The sequence below is a fragment of the Hemitrygon akajei genome, chromosome 9, assembly GCF_048418815.1.
Source record: "Hemitrygon akajei chromosome 9, sHemAka1.3, whole genome shotgun sequence".
NCBI classification, from domain to species: domain Eukaryota; kingdom Metazoa; phylum Chordata; class Chondrichthyes; order Myliobatiformes; family Dasyatidae; genus Hemitrygon; species Hemitrygon akajei.
In genome coordinates, this window is record NC_133132.1 from 97,373,852 (window position 1) to 97,393,488 (window position 19,637).

A 19,637-nucleotide genomic window follows, 5' to 3' on the forward strand; every position below is an offset into this window, starting at 1 on the left:
TCCTCTCTTTTACTCTTTATATATCTGAAGAAACGTTTGGTAATTTCTTTAATATTATTGGCTAGCTTATATTCCAACTTTTCCTTCTTTATGACTTTTATGATTACCTTCTGTTGATTTCTAAAAGCTTCCCAATCCTCTAATTTCCCAATAATTTTTGCTCTCCAATATATGCCCTCTCTTAGGCTTCTGTGTTGGCATTGACTACCCTTGTCAGCCACAGTTGTGTCATCCTGCCTTTAGAATACCTCTTCAACTTTGGGATGTATCTATCCTGCACTTTCCAAATTACTCCCAGAAATTCCAGCCATTGCCGCTCTATCGTCATCCCTGCTAGTGTCCCTTCCAATCAATGTAGGCCAGCTCGTCTCTTGTGGCTCTGTAATACCCTTTAGTCCACTGTAATACTGATACATCAGATTTTATTTTTTCTCTCTCATAATGCAGGGTGAATTCTGTCATATCATGATCACTGTTTCCCAAGGGTTCCTTTACCTTCAGCTCCCTAACCAATCCAGAATTGCCTTTCTCCTAGTGGGCTCAAACACAAGCTGCTCTAAAAATCTGTCATGTAGGTATTCTACAAATTCTCTCTTGGAATCCAGCACCACCTGATTTTCCCCATCTACCTGCATATTGAAATCCCCCATGACTATCGTAAGATTGTGCTTATTATATGCTTTTTTTTCTATTTCCTATTGAAATTTATATTCCATATCCTGGTTATTGGTCAGGAGCCTGTATATAACTCCCATCAGGGTCTTCTTACCCTTGCAGTTTCTTAACTCTACCCACACAATTCTACATCTTCCAATCCTATGTCACATTTTTCTGAGGATTTGATTTCATTTTCTAACCAACAGAACCACTCCACCCTCTCTGCCTACCTGTCCTTTCAATACAATGTGTATCTTTGGATGTTAAGCTCCCAACTATAATCTATTTTTTCAGTCATGACTCAGTGATGCCCACAAAATCATACCTGCCAATCTTCAAATGCGCAACAAGATCGTTCACCTTACTCCATATACTGTGTGTATTCAAATATAACACCTTCAGTCCTGTATTCAAAATCCTTTTCAATTTTGCCCCCCATGTTACACTTCAACTAATCCCACTGACTGCAATTTGGCCCCATCATCTGCCGTCCATTCTCACAGTCTCACTATACACTGCATCAACATGTATACCAACTGCCCCATTCAATCATTCCTTATAACTAAGGTCCTCCAGACCCAGAAACATCCTTGTAAATTTTCTCTGTACTCTCTCAACCAACGTCTTTTACAATTTCAACATAACATATTGTCAGAGCTGGGGAGCAGCCAATACCCGCTAAAAGAACATCAGCAGGTATCCTGACCTCTGCAAGAGACTGGCAGCTGTTGGTGGACCTCGAAAGGCAGCTGAGGTTCCCCGACCATATCACAGCCACCACCCTGCGACCAGACATTGTCCTTGTGTCTGAGTCTATGAAGCAGGTGGTGATGCTGGAGCTGACAGTCCCATGGGAAGATCACTTGGAAGAGGCCTTTGAAAGGAAGATATCTAAGTATGCAGGACTGGTCAGCAACAGCCAACAGGCTGGATGGGGAGCGGGGTGTCTCCCAGTGGAAGTTGGTTGTAGGGAATTTGCAGCCTGTTCCTTAGCCAGAGCCTACAGCAATTTGGGCATCGAGGGAGAGAGGAAGAGGAGAGCCATCCGCAGCACCACCGATGTGGCAGAGAGGGCCTCAAGTTGGCTGTGGCTCAAGAGAGGGGAGCCATGGAGTCATGTGTAGCTAGCCATCTGGACATAAGCTGGGGTCTGATCAGCCCCGGCTGGGTCACCTGGAGAAGGGTGTATGATGTTGAAACACCCGAAACACCCAGTGATTCCAGGAACATCACTGACGATGTGTCCAGAAGCATCAGTAGATGCATGCACACAGTGATTTAAGAAGGCTAATGTGCAAAAGCTTTCTTTACAACCCTATCTTCATGTGACACCACTTTCATGGACCTGTATTCCCAGATCCCTTTGTTCTACCACACTCCTCAGTGCTCTACCATTCACTGTCTAAGATCTACCCTGGTTGGTCCCACTGAAGTGCAAAACCTCGCACTTGTCTGCATTAAATTCCATCTGCCATTTTTCAGCCCATTTTGCTTGCTGATGTAGATCCCTCTGCAAGCCATGACAAGCTTCCTTGCTGTCAACTACACCCCCAATCTTGGTGTCACCTGCAAACCTGTTGATCCAGTTAACCACGTTATCATCCAGCTCACTGATATAAATGTCGAACAAAAGACCCCGCACTGATCCCTGCAGCACAGCACACCACTAATCACAGTCTTAGATTGTGCTGGTTGTTAACGCAAACAATACATTTCACTGTATTTTTCAAGTACATGTGATAAATAAATGAACTTGAATCTGAAATCTGAAACACACTACCAGAATTTTTAAAAATCCAACACTGGCTTCTGTCACCACTGTTGCCTTTTAGCTCTGATCAGCAATTTCCAACCCGAAATCCTGATGTCAGGCCTAATATTTGGGCTCATTCACCTCTAAACTGGGCAGAATAAATGTAGATCAGGTCACCACTTTGCAAAAGAATTCCATTCAGTCCACAGGAGTGACCTGAACATCCCGTTGCCTGTTTTTTCTTCCCATCCAGTGCAAATCCCCAATGCCGGGTTCACCTCTTAAAATAAAAAGCAACAATTTATGTTGCACCTTTAATGTAAAACATTTCAAGATAGTTTAGAGATGCATTAGCAAAGAAAATACAGTAAAAAGATATTAGAACTGATGATCAGAACCCTAGTAGAGGGATGTTTTACAAGAAGCATCAGAATCAGAATCTGGTTTAATATCACTGACATACGTGGTGAAATTTGTTGTTTTGCGGCAGCAGTGCAGCACAACAGATAAAAAAAACTATAAACTTCATTAAAATCAAGTTGGTATTAAACTATTTGCCTTAAGCTTCTAAACGACACTTACGCAAATCACTTTCTCAATCTGTATGCTGTTGGCTGAACCCCAAATGTTTTGCTCGTCAGTAAGTTCAGAGACAACACTCCAATACTCATCCAAACTTTCAAATATAAGCAGGAGAAAAGTAGCCAAGCGTAATCCCTACGTACTCGATGCCAGAATGAAATGATACTAGCTACCCTAAGGCTTTTCTAGATAGAAAAAGACTAGATTGGAATTATGGAATGTTTGAAAAAGGTTCACCACAGGAACAGGATCATAAGACATCAGATACACAAATTAAGAGAAAAGAAAGAAAATGTTGGATTTTATTTTTATTACAAGGAACATGGCAAATATGTAGAATAAATTACCAACACAGATGGTTGCTTAATAAGTTTTAATGAGTTTCAGGAAGAAGTTAAACACAAATGTTTAGTTGGTGCAATAAGACAGGCTTCCAGGCAACATGCCTTTGAGCTGCACACCAAAGTAATGGCATGAGGTAGGCAAAGGATTATGCAAACTTTTCTGTGTGTTTCCTTCGCTGTCCATCACCAGCTTCAAAAACATACATTAGAATCGTTGTGAGATGCTATGTTAAACGTTTTCTGACTATCCATACACGTTATATCTACAGCATCTCACTCTTCCAAACAAAAACGTTAAACATAATTTTCACACCACTACCTCTTCAATACAACTACGGATACAAATCACCAGCAATGCATACATTGCAAAAACAAAGACAAATAAAAGCTTTGCTGACATGACAACCCAGGACCTTCACTATTCTTGTTACTACCAACAGGAAGGAAGTACAGGAGCTGGAAGACACACACTTCCTGTTTGAGAACTTCTTCCTCTCCACCATCAGATTTCTGAACGGACAATGAACCAACAAACATTATCTCACCATCTTTGCTCTCTTTTTGCATTACTTATTTCATTTAATATTTTATAAACTACTCAGTGGCAACTTTATTAGGTACACCAGCTCATTAGAGCAAATACCTAATCAGCCAATTATGTGGCAGCAACTCTACGCATTAAAAGCATGCAGACATGGTCAAAAGGTTCAGTTATTGTTCTGACCAAACATCAGAATGGGGAAGAAATGTGATCTTAGTGACTTTGACTGTGAAATGACTGTCGGTGCCAGATGGTTTGGTTTGAGTATCAGAGAAAGTGCTGATCTCCTAGGACTTCAACGCACAAGTCTGTAGAGTTTAGAGAAAATGATAAAAACAAAAACAAAAATCCAGTGAGTGGCAGTTCTGTGGGCAAAAATGCCTTGTTAATGAAAGGTCAAAGGAGAATGCCCAGACTGGTTCAAACTGACAGGAAGGCAACAGTAACTCAAATAACCACGCGTTATAACAGTGATGTGCAGAAGAGCATCTCTGAATGTACAACATGTCAAACCTTGAAGTGGATGGGGCACAGCAGCAGACCACACCAGCTTCCACTCCTGTACTGAATGAAGTGGCCAGTGAGTGTATTTTTTTTATTGTAACTAATAGTATTTTTTTTATGTATTGCACGGTGCTGCAGTTGCAAAACAACAAATTTCACAAAATATGTCAGTGGTATTAAACACGATTCTGAACTTCCAGTTCCATATTCTACTATTTGGTCTTCATTATTTAGTTCTATTTTTAAGCCAAGCTTTACTATGACGTGAATATGTTGTCCCAAATCTGCTCCTATCACTTCAGCCAGCCATTTACTTTCTCAAAAAACAAAATCAAGCAACACTTGTTTTTTTTCCAGACCAGAAATGTTTTCATCAGGCATTTCCTGGGGCAGCTTGTGCATACAGGAAAGGCGTGGCAGAGGATGGTGGGGGGAGGGGGGTCTATCTTCATACAGAGTGACCTGGAATTGTGGGCTTTCCCGCATACCTCTACAGGATGCAATCCTCACTCTTTTTTTAAAAAGATTTTTTTATTGTGTTTTCAAGTAATTACAGAATAAAAGTGTATGAAAAAAAATGTATATTACCCATCCCCCCTCCCCTTAACCCCTCCCCCCTAACATCCCTATAGAAAAAAAAGAAGAAATAAATAAAGAAAAAAAAAGAAAGAATGCCTGGATATTGGAAGATCCCCACATGCTCCATGGAGTTCGTAATAACTTTAGTATATATACTTATTTCTTTCCCCAAATAACCAATTATTTCATCTTCGGAGCACCTATATATTTAATCCTATCTTTTGTAAATAAGGGCGCCAAATTTTCAAAAATGTTTCATATTTATCTCTTAAATTATAAGTAATTTTTTCAAGTGGAATACAGCCATAAATTTCTTTCTTCCAACTATCTATACTTAAATATTTATCTGATTTCCAAGTAACTGCAATAGCCTTTTTGGCTACTGCCAATGCAATTTTTATAAATTCTTTCTGATATTTATTCAATTTGGGTATCGGTTTTATCCCTTCAATATCACCTAGTAAAAGTAATATTGGATTATGTGGAAGTTGTGTTCCAATAAAAGTGTTTCAATAAAACTCTTAAATTTGTCCAAAAAGGTTGAATTTTAGAACAAGACCAAGTAGAATGTAAAAAAGTACCAATTTCTTGGTTACATCGGAAACACTGATCAGATAAATTTGGGTTTAATTTATTTATTTTTTGTGGTGTAATATATAACTGATGTAAAAAATTATATTGCACTAATCTTAATCGGACATTTATTGTATTTGTCATACTCTCAAGACATAGTCTTGACCAATTTTTTTCTTCAATTTTAATATTCAAGTCACTTTCCCATTTTTGTCTTGACTTATGGACTCCTTGTTTAATTGCCTGTTTTTGAATCAAATTATACATACAAGAGATAAATTTTTTAATCTTTCCTTTTTGAATTAAAGTTTCTATTTCATTAGATTTCGGCAATAACATTGTTTGACCTAATTTTTCTCTTAAATAAGCCCTTAGTTGAAAGTAACAAAAAAGAGTGTTGTTTGATACTTTATATTTATTCTTTAATTGATCGAATGACATTAATATACCTCCTTCAAAACAATCTCCTATATATCTAATCCCTTTTTGAAACCAATTATATAAAAGTTGATTATCCATTGTAAAAGGAATAGTCTATTTTGAATTAAAGATCTCTTTGCTAATAAGGATTTCTTTGTCTCATCGTCAACATTTACCTTATTCCATAAGTCAATCAAATGTTTTAATATTGGAGATTCTTTCTTTTCCCGTATCCATTTAGATTCCCATTTATATATAAAATCTTCTGATGTGTTTTCTCCTATTTTATCTAGTTCTATTCTAATCCATGCCGGTTTATCTTTCTCAAAAAAAGATGCAATAAATCTAAGTTGATTTGCTTTATAATAATTCTTAAAATTTGGAAGTTGTAACCCTCCTAGATCAAATTTCCATGTCAATTTTTCCAACGATATTCTTGACATCTTACCTTTCCAAAGAAACCTCCTCACATATTTATTTAGCTCTTGAAAAAACTTCTGGGGTAGTTGTATTGGTAGTAATTGAAATAAATATTGTAGTCTAGGGAATATATTCATTTTTATGGTATTTACTCTACCTACTAATGTTATTGGTAATACTATCCATTTATCAAGATCTTCTTGAATTTTTTTCAATAGTGGTAAATAATTTAATTTGTATAAATTCTTTATGTCATTATCAACTCTTATACCTAAATATTTTATACCATTTGCCGGCCATCTAAATTGGGTTATTAATCGACATTGACTATAATCTCCTTTAGTAAGAGGTAAAATTTCACTTTTATCCCAATTTATTTTATAGCCTGATATTTTCCCATACTCTTCTAATCTATAGGATAATTTACGCAACGAGTGCAATGGGTTTGTTAGATAAAGCAGAACATCATCAGCAAATAAGTTAATCTTGTATTCTTCCTGATTAACCCTGAAACCCTTAATGTCTGGGTCCGTTCTAATTAATTCAGCTAATGGCTCTATCGCCAACACAAATAAAGCAGGTGATAATGGGCAACCTTGCCTAGTTGACCTTGTTAACTGAAATGGTGTTGAAATTTGACCATTTGTCACTACTTTAGCTTTGGGATTAGTATTTAAGGTTTTAATCCATTTTATAAAAGATACTCCTAATCCATATTTTTCCAATACCTTAAATAAAAAATCCCATTCCAATCTATCAAATGCTTTTTCTGCATCTAAAGCAACTGCCACACTCACTTCCTCCCTCTTTTGCGCTAAATGGATTATACTAAATAACCGAGTTACATTATCTGCCGATTGTCTATTTTTAATAAATCCTGTTTGATCCATATGTACTAATTTTGGTAAGCATTTAGATAATCTGTTAGATAAGATTTTTGCTATTATTTTATAATCAGTGTTTAATAAAGAAATAGGTCTATATGATGTTGGTTTTAAAAGATCTCTATCTTTTTTTGGCAATACTATTAAAATAGCTGTCGAAAAAGATTCTGGAAGTTTATGCGTTCTTCCCGCTTGGTGTATTAACTCCATAAAAGGAGGAATTAATAAATCTTTAAACTTTTTACAGAATTCAGGCGGAAAACCATCTTCTCCTGGAGATTTATTACTTTGAAATGATCCTAGGGCTTCTTCGACCTCTTTCAATGTAAAAGGCATATCTAATCCCTTCTGTTCTTCCGTATTTAATTTTGGAAGAGTTATTTGTGATAAAAACCTTTCTATCTTGACATTATCATTTTGTGATTCTGATTTATACAACTCAGAATAAAAATTCTTAAAAGCTTCATTAATTTCTAAAGGTTTATAAGAAATTTTATTTACTCTTGTTCGAATTGCATTTATTGTTTTAGAAGTCTGGTCTGTTTTTAACTGCCATGCAAGAACCTTATGTGATCTTTCACCTAGTTCATAATATCTCTGTTTGGTTCTCATAATTGCTTTTTCTGTTCGATATGTTTGGAGTGTATTATATTGTAACTTCTTATTAATAAGTTGTCTTTGTTTTTCTTCTGTCATATTTCTTTGAGATTCTTTTTCTAATTTTGTAATCTCTTTTTCCAATTGATCTATTTCTATCATATATTCCTTCTTAATTTTAGAAGTATAACTTACTACCTGACCTCTCAAATATGCCTTCATTGCTTCCCACACTATAAATTTATCATCAACTGAATGTGAATTTATATCTAAAAAGAACTGAATCTGCTTTTTCATAAAATCACAAAAATCTTGACGTTTTAATAATATTGAATTAAATCTCCACCTATAAATTGATTCCTCTTTATCTATCATTATCATTGTCATTATTAAAGGAGAATTATCTGACAATATTCTTGCTTTATATTCCACATTTTTCACTCTATCTTGAATATTCGTTGATAATAGGAAAAATTCTATCCTTGAATATGTTTTATGTCTATTTGAATAAAATGAATAATCTCTTTCTTTTGGATTAATTCTTCTCCATATATCAATCAAATTTAAGTCTTTCATCAATGATAGAGTTAATTTTACTGCTTTTGATTTTGTTACAACTTTTGTTGATCTATCTAAAACTGGATCTAGACAAAAGTTAAAATCTCCACCTATTAATATTTTATCATGTGCATTAGGCAAGTTCAAAAAGACCTCCTGTATAAATTTTACATCATTTTCATTTGGTGCATAAACGTTCATAAGGGTCTATAGTTCTGAAAAAATTTGACAATGTATAATTAGATATCTCCCTGCCGAATCAATTAATACGTTTTGTATTTTAATTGGTAAATTTTTATTAACCAAAATTGCAACTCCTCTCGCCTTTGAGTTAAATGAAGCTGCAATAACATTTCCAACCCAGTCTCTTTTTAATGTCTGATGTTCTATGTCTGTTAAATGAGTTTCTTGTAAAAAAAAGCTATATCTATTTTCATTTTTTTAATGTATGTTAAAATTCTTTTTCTTTTTACCGGCCCATTAAGCCCATTAACATTAAAACTTTAAAAATTCAGTAAATTAGTCTTTTTTTTAATTATATTACTCCAATCTATAATAATACCTAATCTTTCAACTTTCGTGGTATCCTGGGAAACTTTCTAAAAATCTCCATGTTGCTATGTGTGTCCCCACCAATCATCCAGGCAGAAAGATAGAAGAAAAATAGAATATAAAGAAAAAAACAAAATACCCCCCTACTAATGTTGTGAAAAAAAAAAGAACACAACATTACCCCCCTCTGTTGTACGGGTCATGGCAATCGCCATGATTGCACACGTGAATCCCGCAGTAACCGATCCAAAGCTCCCCAGCCCCCCCGCAACATAAAAAGGTATATATATATATAAAGAAAAAAAATACTATTCTCAATTAGTATTTCTAAAATTTTGCTTTTCTCCCCTGTAATATCCGTAAATGTCCATCACTTCTGATCGCTGACCCTATCTTCATCTTTAATCCATTACATTTGGAAGTCTCTATGTGTAATTAGCCAATAGATGGAAGTTTTTGTGCGAACACCTCCGCATCTCGATAATCGGAAAAAAATCTTTTTTTTCCCTCCTCCAAAGAAATTATCAGTGTTGCTGGGTGACGCATTATAAATTTATAACCCTTTTCCCATAAGGCTTTTTTCACTGGGTTAAATTCCTTCTTTCTCTTCAAAAGGTTGTAACTTACATCAGGATAAAAAAGAACTGGTTTCCCTTCTATCATCAATGGCCCGTTTCTATTTTTGGCACTTTGGACAGCCGCCTTCAGGATCTTTTCTTTATCTTGGTATCTTAAGCATTTTATCAAAATTGATCGTGGATTTTGATCAGCTTGAGGTCTTGACCTTAAGGATCTATGAGCCCTTTCAATCTCAATTGGAGTTTCTCTTTCCATTTCCAATTTTTCAGGGATCCATTTTTGAAAAATTTTTATTGGATCTTCTCCTTCTATGCTTTCTTTAAGTCCAACAATTTTAATATTGTTTCGTCTACTAAAATTTTCAAGCTTATCAATTTTTTCCATAAATTGTTTTCTTTCTGATGTCCAGACAGTATTCTCATCTTCCATTTTGTTCATTCTTTCAACCATGTTTTCCGTTTTAGTTTCCAAGTCCATAATTCTCTTTTCCATTTTTTCCTGTCTCTTTGTCATTTTATTAAGCATAATCTCCATATTTGTCATTTTTTTCCCAGTACTTTTTGATTACTTTTAATTACTTTTAATGCACCTAATTTATGCATTATTTGCCTCAAAGTCTTTTCTATATTTCCAGAAGAACTTTTACCTCCATCTTCGTCTGATCTTTCCAGAGAATCTGACTCTCCCTCAGAGTCACTTTCACTTTCAGTTGCAGTCGTAACTGGGCTTTGTAGTTCTGGTTGCTCCCGTTTGCGCATGCCCCTTCCTTCACGTTTGTGCAGTTCTCGTTGGTCTTTTCCTTTAGAAATGGCCGATGTTGCCGCAGTTTCCTGTTCCGTATCGCCGGTAGTATAATGTACCTGAGTCCGCGGTTCTTTAGTAGAAGTGGGCCTTGCTCCTGTTCCAGCTTGCATTGTCTTCCCGGTAATAGTTTTCTTCATCTTCTGTTTTTGAGGCATAGCTTGAAACAATCCGCAGTAGTTTATAAGTAACTTTTAGAAAGTATTGACTAACTTTTCTTCACTTAAACATTAATTTATTGACTTTTTACGGGAGAGCTGGGTTCCAGCGTCTCGATCCTACGTCATCACGTGACGTCCCCTCGCAATCCTCACTCTTGACATATTTCCCACCATTAGCATTGAATGTCGGACCAGCTGCCAACTGGGAAGGGTGCACCCAAAGTTTTTTCCTCAGCCAGCTGGGCAGAACAATGAAATCCTTTATTCATTTTGCCTCATCCCTTGCTTCAGACTGCAAGGAAGTGATTGGAGTCAACTGATACCACATATGATTTTTCTCTGAATTAACTGGAGGTGACAACGTGAAACTGTTGATGCTGCTCCAGCAGCCCAGGTTCAGAATCAGAATCATGTTTATTATCATATGGAGCCAGTGATCATTAATGGAGAATGTGTGAAGCAGGTTAAGACCTACAAGTATCTGGGAGTACAGTTAGACGAGAAGCTAGACTGGACTGCCAACACAGATGCCTTGTGCAGGAAGGCACAGAGTCGACTGTACTTCCTAAGAAGGTTGGCGTCATTCAATGTTTGTAGTGAGATGCTGAAGATGTTCTATAGGTCAGTTGTGGAGAGCGCCCTCTTCTTTGTGGTGGCGTGTTGGGGAGGAAGCATTAAGAAGAGGGACGCCTCACGTCTTAATAAGCTGGTAAGGAAGGCGGGCTCTGTCGTGGGCAAAGTACTGGAGAGTTTAACATCGGTAGCTGAGCGAAGGGCGCTGAATAGGCTACGGTCAATTATGGATAACTCTGAACATCCTCTACATAGCACCATCCAGAGACAGAGAAGCAGTTTCAGTGACGGGTTGCTATCGATGCAATGCTCCTCAGACAGGATGAAGAGGTCAATACTCCCCAATGCCATTAGGCTTTACAATTCTACCGCCAGGACTTAAGAACTTTTTAAAAGCTATTATTAATGCTTTTTGAGATAGTGATTTAGATGCATATCATATTTTTTACTGAGTTAAGTATTGTATGTAATTAGTTTTGCTACAACAAGTGTATGGGACATTGGAAAAAAAGTTGAATTTCCCCATGGGGATGAATAAAGTATCTATCTATCTATCACTGACATATGTCGCAAAATTTGTTGTTTTCTAGTAGCGTAGTGCAATACATAAAATTTACTATATGTTACAATAATAAATAAATTAAACTAATAGTACAAAAGAGAATTAGCAAGGTTGTGTTCATGCGATCATGGATCATTCAAAAATCTGCCAGCAGAGATGAAGATGATGTTCCTAAATTGTTGAGTATATATCTTCAGTCTCCTGTATTTGCACAGTAGCTTAGTGGTTAGTGTAATGCTTTCCAGTGCCAGTGAACTGCGTTCAATTCCCACCGCTGTCTAAAAAGAATTTGTACATTTTCCTGGTGACCGCATAAGTTTCCTCCAGGTGCTCTGGTTTCCTCTCACTTTCCAAAGACATATGAGTTAGGTTTATTAAGTTGTGGGCATTCTACGTTCTCGGCAGAAACATGGCGACATTTGCAGGCTGGTGCCCTACACATTCTCAGACTGTGTTGGTCACTGATGCAAGCAATGCATTTCACTGTATTTTTCAATATTTCTGTGTACATGTGACAATAAAGGCTGATAATTAATCTTTAATCCTCCCTGATGTAGGAAGAGAAGAGGGCAAGTCCCAGATGGCGAGTGCTGTCAGATGCTGTCTTCTTGACACACCGTCTTTTGAAGATGCACTCGAAGGTGGGGAGGTTTGTGTCTGTAATGGGGCTGGTTGAGTCTACAACCTCTGCAGCCTCTTTTGATCCTGTGCATTGGAGCCTCCATACCATAAAGTGGGGCAACCAGAAATGTTGCTCGATTCCATAGGTGTATCACAGACATCTACCTTGGGTGCTGTCTGGGTGGAGTTTGTATGTTGCTCTGTAACTGTGTGGATTTCCTCCAGATGCTCCCATTTCCGTTCAGATCGTAAATACGCGCTGTAGGTTAATTGCTGCTGCAAACTGCCCCAGTGTAAATGGACGATTGCAGGAAAGTCAAAGGGAACTAATGGGCAAGTAACAATTTTAGAGGTTTCAGGGAAAGTACGTCAGAACACAGAGCTGAGAGCTGGCACAGACTACAATTACCTGATACATGATGAACGTAGTAGCTTACCTCAACTACCCTCTCCAGAAGTGGTTCCAACCAGTGTTCATTGCATTCGCAATGGCTGTCGAGAAATGTTAGTATGCCTGCTTGTGCTGCATCAGCTCCCCTGACACGTGAACGCATTAGCCCTGTCCGGGTAAGTTAAATAAAGATCATTGATCAGGGACTTAAAAGAAATCTCAGAAACAGAAACGCTAATACAGCCATGTCACCTTGACTTACCCTCACGTCGGTTGTTTCGAAGAATTCGGACCTTCTCAATCTTCGATAGCAAAGTGCCGTCTTCAGCTGAAAGCAGGAATTCACAATTTTTTAAAAAAACTCCTTTCGGACAACATGACCCATGAAAAGGTTTTTATAAAATTACTTACGGTTGTCACTGTAATCGTCAACCAAAATGATTTCTTTGATAAGATATGGAGGACTTTTTCTAAGCACACTGTAAGAAAAAAAATCGTCAATTAAATGCAAAACAAAATTATTACCATCTTAATCAGTCATTTCTGCTATAAGGAAATGCAGATCCTGTAAAAATCCATGCACTCTATTATACTTGCTTGTGAGAACAATTTGTAAAAAGGATTCCAAAGAGCTAAGAGCAAAGAGCTGATACAGTTGTTTTACTTTAAGAAGAAGAATGTTTCAGTCCTTTATCCTGCTGTTCAATTACTCATGCCAAGATTGGTATGTGGAGATAAGCAAATCTTAACCATTAGTACCACTATTTAACAAAACAAAATCAATCAATTATCAATTGATCCCACCTTTTATTTTACAAGTTTACAATACCCTTTGTGTGAAAGTGGCTCCCGATACCACCATTGAGTGGCATAACTATATTTCTTCTTTTTATATAATTATATCCCATTATTTTGCCCTCCCCTCTCGTAATGGTTTCATTCACTCTTCCATATAACTTTAATTCATCTCAAGACACTTATTTAGATCTTTGTACCAATTGAAATCCAATCTCTACAACCTGACTTCATTCCTTATCTCTTCTGATGCCAGTATCACTCTGGAGAAATTTCTCTGCAGCTTCTGAAATGAATCCTTCCCTCACAGTATGAAGACCAGAACTGAATGCAGTCCACCAGAGCATAGAATTTTTAGATATTACTTAACCCTAAATATCTTTACCTAAAAGTAAAATCTATTAATCTCAATGCCAGAGTTTTCATTTGGTCTTGCCTCAGTAACACAATGAATTAAGCATAACAAGAGGAAATTGCTGAGGGGATTGGGTGCAACAGTGTAAAGGCTCTACCCAACACTAAGTGGGAAGTAGAGATGTTCCAGATTTTATTTGGCTCCATTAAAATTCCTCACACGATTAGGCTGTGCATATTACCTTGCAATGCACAGCACTGCCTGCCTGGATTGTTAAACCTAAGCAGCACACACAAAATGCTGGAGGAACTCAAAAAGTCAGGCAACATCTATGGAGGGAAATAAACAGTAGATATCTTGGGCCCAGGCCCTTCATTGGGACTGGAAAAGAAGGGGACAGAAGCCAGAACAAAACATAACAAGTAGAACAAACATCCGTAAATGCCGCCTAACTTGATGAGTACCTCCAACATTTTTTGTACTTTGCTCAAGATTTCCAGCATCTGCAGAGTTCCTTGTGTTTAAAACTAAAGCTTTTGATTTTGCACTCAGGCAATTAAAAAAAAATGTCCTTGAATCATTTATCACTTATGCAATTCCAGAGTGGAAGGCCATTACACTCAAAGCAGTGACAAGCTCAGATTCCGAATCAGGTTTATTATCACTGACATATGTGTGAAAGATGTCATTTGGTGGCAGTAAATACAGTGCTAGACATAAAAATAAGAAATAAAAAAATAAACACACTTCTACTGCAGCCACCACACCACACTCTACTCCTTCCTCTATTTCTGAGCAGTTTGGAAGCAGCAGCTGGTGGGTAAAGGAACTGCAGTGAAGATGAGAATTTTAAATGACACTGTTTGCTGCAGAGAAGAATGCACTGAATGAATGGATTGAAGAAACAAAGTCAAGGTTAATGTTTATAAGGGAACTGGATATGAAAAAGGTTGTACTGACTTTGGGAACTGAGCAGGTGAGTATGACCAAATGGATAGCTTTATTAATCATCCCGTAAATGACGTCAGGCCGAAGTTGAACAAATAGGCTTTGCTGCTGTACATCAATAGCTTTTCACCACATGGCACATTGCCAGGATGCACGGGATACATTTATGCTTGGGCTTTCCAAGTTGTTTTCTAGCATTCAAATAAGCTCCATCAACTTCCACCGATGCACGAAAGAAGATCTGCAGTTAATCATTCACCTGGAAAGATCAAGTTATCTTCAATGATGCATACGTTGATGCAAAGGTACCTAAACTATGGCCAGACTGTATATGGAATATTATGAGCTGTTTTAGGCCCCATATTTAAGAAAGTATGTGTTGGCATTGGAAAGGGTCCAGAGTAGGTTCACAATGGGAATGAAAGGGTTAATGTATAAGGAACGTTTGATGGCTCAGGGCCTCCATTTGCTGGAGTTTAGAGGAATGAGGGGGATCTTAATGAAAGCTAACAAATATTGATAGAGCAGACACAGAGAAGATGTTTCCTATAGTCAGGGAGTGTACAACCACAGGAGGCACAGCTTCAGAATACAATGATGGTCCTTGAGAATGGAGATGAACCAGAATGGAAATTTAGCTAGAGGGTGGCAAATGCGTGGAATTCATTACACAGTCGGCAGTGGAGGCCAAGTCATTGGGTATATTGAAAGCAAATGTTGGAAGGTTCTTAATTAGTGAGGGCACCAAAGGTTACAGGGAGAAGACAAGAGAATGGGGTTGAAAGGAAATCGCTCATACGAGGGGACATACTTTCAGGAGTTTGGCAGAAAGTATGGGGGGGGGGATGTCAGGGGTAGTTTTTTTTTCATGATGAGAAGTCTTTTCATTGTTTTATTCCAGTCCTAACGTAAGGTCTTGACCTGAAAAGTCGACTGTACTCTTTTCCATAGATGTTGCCTGGCCTGCTGAATTCCTCTAGCATTTTGTGTGTGTTGCTTGGATTTCAAGCATCTGCTCATTTTCTCTTGTTTGTAAGGAGTTTTAAATAATTCGGTTATCCTTTCTATATCTGAGGCATATGCAAATACAATCTCTCCTTTGGATATTTCCAAACCAAGCCAGAGATTATGTGAAGAATTCCTGTTTATCAAGTGTAGACAGCTCATATTATTTCCCAGTCAGAACATGCTACACTATGTTCTGACATCTTGAGAAGCTGATATTGCAGGGTTCCCTGAATATGCACTCAGGTTCTGTTTCAATTTTAACATTTCCAGTAAACTGGACAAGTTCACACTGACAACAGTTCATCTTTACCATGCTTCTTAACCTATGACAAATTTACTTCTCTCATGAGAAACTCTGGGCCTGTACTTGCTGGAGTGTGGAAGAATGAGAGGGGAATCTCATTAAAACCTATCATTGAAAGGCCTACATAGTATAAACGTGGAAAAGATGTTTCCTACAATGGGGGAGTTTTGGACCAGAGGGCACAGCCTCAGAATATAAGTATATCCTTTAGAACAGAGATAAGGAGGAGATTCTTTAGCAAAAGAGTGGTGAATCTGTGGAATTCATTGACACAACAGCTGTGGAAGCCAAGTCATTGGGAATATTTAAAGTGAAGGTTGATAGGTTCTTGATTAGTAAGGGTGTCAAAGGTTATGGGGAAAAGGCAGGGGGATGGGGTTAAGAGGCATAATAAATCAGCCATGGTGGAATGGTGGAGCAGATCAAGTGGCCTAATTCTGTTCTTATGCCTTATGTTCTCATGATCAACCTTTAATTTTTAATTGCACCAACCACTCGATTCTGTTATGTTCGTCAGCTCTGCAGACCTCCGAGATCCCACCACCTTTCTAATTTTGGCTTCCTGTGGCTCTGAAGTTGACAGGTTACAGACATTCTACATGGCCAATAGTTTGGATGCAATTCTAAGCAAAAAGGTAACATGCTCCATTTGCGACAACACTATACAGTGTAACAGCCTAGGTCTTCAGTTTAGAATTCTCTCTGCTTCTCTTCTTCTTTGAGATCCTCTTTAACCATCACTTTTCTGAAAAAGATATCCTATGTGATTTAGTGCCAAAATGTATTTGTTAACATAAAGCACCCTGGGACTTCACTACTTCAAGGGCACTATATAAATAAAGTTACAGCAAATGCCAAATATTGAGTATGACTTCCATTGTTTTACCTGACAACAGTGCGTAGCAATGCTGATCTTGCTTCATTATGAAAGGTGATGATTACGCTCGTTGCTATCAAGTCAGTTCTCCACTGCTTCCGCCGACACCTGTTAGAAAGAACACAGTACATGGGCACCTTCCCCATTGTTGTAGTTTCTGATTAAAGCAGCTAGTTAAATTTTAACTTTGTCATATCAGGATGGGAAAATAATGACTTTTATAGATGAATCAAGCAGAAATAAAGGCTGACAAACATTTAACTTTTGATTGTACTGTGAGGGGGAGTTCAAATGATACGTTGAGGTGACAGAAGAGGAAATTTCTGTCCATTTTCCTCAGACTATAAATAATTAAACAGCATTATACAATTGTATTGAGTAATTCTAAAGTCAAGTCATCTATTTGCTAAGTTTTAAAGTGTAATAGCCTAGTGCAGAAACACCAATGGCCAGGAACATATGAGTCTAGACAGGAAGTCTTGGATACAGCCCAGTCCATCACAGGTGAGCACATCTACAAGGAGTGTTGCCAAAGCAGCATCCATCATCAAGGATCCCAACCCCAGCCTCCTGCCATCAAGGCCATGCTGACTTCTCACTGCTGCCATCAGGAAGGATCCCAACCCCAGCCTCCTGCCATCAAGGCCATGCTGACTTCTCATTGCTGCCATCAGGAAGGATCCCAATCCCAGCCTCCTGCCATCAAGGCCATGCTGACTTCTCACTGCTGCCATCATCAAGGATCCCAACCCCAGCCTCCTGCCATCAATGCGATGCTGACTTCTCATTGCTGCCATCAGGAAGGATCCCAATCCCAGCCTCCTGCCATCAAGGCCATGCTGACTTCTCACTGCTGCCATCATCAAGGATCCCAACCCCAGCCTCCTGCCATCAAGGCCATGCTGACTTCTCACTGCTGCCATCATCAAGGATCCCAACCCCAGCCTCCTGCCATCAAGGCCATGCTGACTTCTCATTGCTGCCATCAGGAAGGATCCCAACCCCAGCCTCCTGCCATCAAGGCCATGCTGACTTCTCACTGCTGCCATCATCAAGGATCCCAACCCCAGCCTCCTGCCATCAAGGCCATGCTGACTTCTCACTGCTGCCATCAGGAAGGATCCCAACCCCAGCCTCCTGCCATCAAGGCCATGCTGACTTCTCATTGCTGCCATCATCAAGGATCCCAACCCCAGCCTCCTGCCATCAAGGCCATGCTGACTTCTCATTGCTGCCATCAGGAAGGATCCCAACCCCAGCCTCCTGCCATCAAGGCCATGCTGACTTCTCATTGCTGCCATCAGGAAGGATCCCAACCCTAGCCTCCTGCCATCAAGGCCATGCTGACTTCTCACTGCTGCCATCATCAAGGATCCCAACCCCAGCCTCCTGCCATCAAGGCCATGCTGACTTCTCACTGCTGCCATCAGGAAGGATCCCAACCCCAGCCTCCTGCCATCAAGGCCATGCTGACTTCTCATTGCTGCCATCATCAAGGATCCCAACCCCAGCCTCCTGCCATCAAGGCCATGCTGACTTCTCATTGCTGCCATCAGGAAGGATCCCAACCCCAGCCTCCTGCCATCAAGGCCATGCTGACTTCTCACTGCTGCCATCATCAAGGATCCCAACCCCAGCCTCCTGCCATCAAGGCCATGCTGACTTCTCACTGCTGCCATCAGGAAGGATCCCAACCCCAGCCTCCTGCCATCAAGGCCATGCTGACTTCTCATTGCTGCCATCATCAAGGATCCCAACCCCAGCCTCCTGCCATCAAGGCCATGCTGACTTCTCATTGCTGCCATCAGGAAGGATCCCAACCCCAGCCTCCTGCCATCAAGGCCATGCTGACTTCTCATTGCTGCCATCAGGAAGGATCCCAACCCCAGCCTCCTGCCATCAAGGCCATGCTGACTTCTCACTGCTGCCATCATCAAGGATCCCAACCCCAGCCTCCTGCCATCAAGGCCATGCTGACTTCTCACTGCTGCCATCATCAAGGATCCCAACCCCAGCCTCCTGCCATCAAGGCCATGCTGACTTCTCATTGCTGCCATCAGGAAGGATCCCAACCCCAGCCTCCTGCCATCAAGGCCATGCTGACTTCTCATTGCTGCCATCAGGAAGGATCCCAACCCCAGCCTCCTGCCATCAAGGCCATGCTGACTTCTCACTGCTGCCATCATCAAGGATCCCAACCCCAGCCTCCTGCCATCAAGGCCATGCTGACTTCTCACTGCTGCCATCAGGAAGGATCCCAACCCCAGCCTCCTGCCATCAAGGCCATGCTGACTTCTCATTGCTGCCATCATCAAGGATCCCAACCCCAGCCTCCTGCCATCAAGGCCATGCTGACTTCTCACTGCTGCCATCATCAAGGATCCCAACCCCAGCCTCCTGCCATCAAGGCCATGCTGACTTCTCATTGCTGCCATCAGGAAGGATCCCAACCCCAGCCTCCTGCCATCAAGGCCATGCTGACTTCTCACTGCTGCCATCAGGAAGGATATTCAGGAGCCTTAGGTCCAACACCACCGCGTTGAGGAACAATTATCACCTTCAACCATCATGCTCTTGAATGAGCGTGAATAACCTCAATGCTAATCTGATTCCACAATTTATTGACTCACTTTCAAGGAACCAATAACTCATGTTCTCACTATGTATGTATGTATGTATGTATTTATTTATCTATCTA

The 19,637-nt window shown here is 39.4% G+C and overlaps 1 protein-coding gene across 2 annotated transcripts in view; it reads right to left on the minus strand.

The window, feature by feature from the left end:
* Positions 1-19,637, minus strand: part of galnt2 (UDP-N-acetyl-alpha-D-galactosamine:polypeptide N-acetylgalactosaminyltransferase 2) — a 118,251-nt gene that overhangs the window by 46,785 nt on the left and 51,829 nt on the right. For both annotated transcript variants that reach the window (XM_073056580.1, XM_073056581.1), the window contains exons 4-7: positions 16,949-17,047; positions 13,064-13,131; positions 12,915-12,980; positions 12,699-12,820 (exon numbers count right to left, since the gene is read on the minus strand). In XM_073056580.1, coding sequence (XP_072912681.1) covers positions 12,699-12,820; positions 12,915-12,980; positions 13,064-13,131; positions 16,949-17,047 — 355 coding nt within the window. The remainder of the gene's footprint in view (positions 1-12,698; positions 12,821-12,914; positions 12,981-13,063; positions 13,132-16,948; positions 17,048-19,637) is intronic.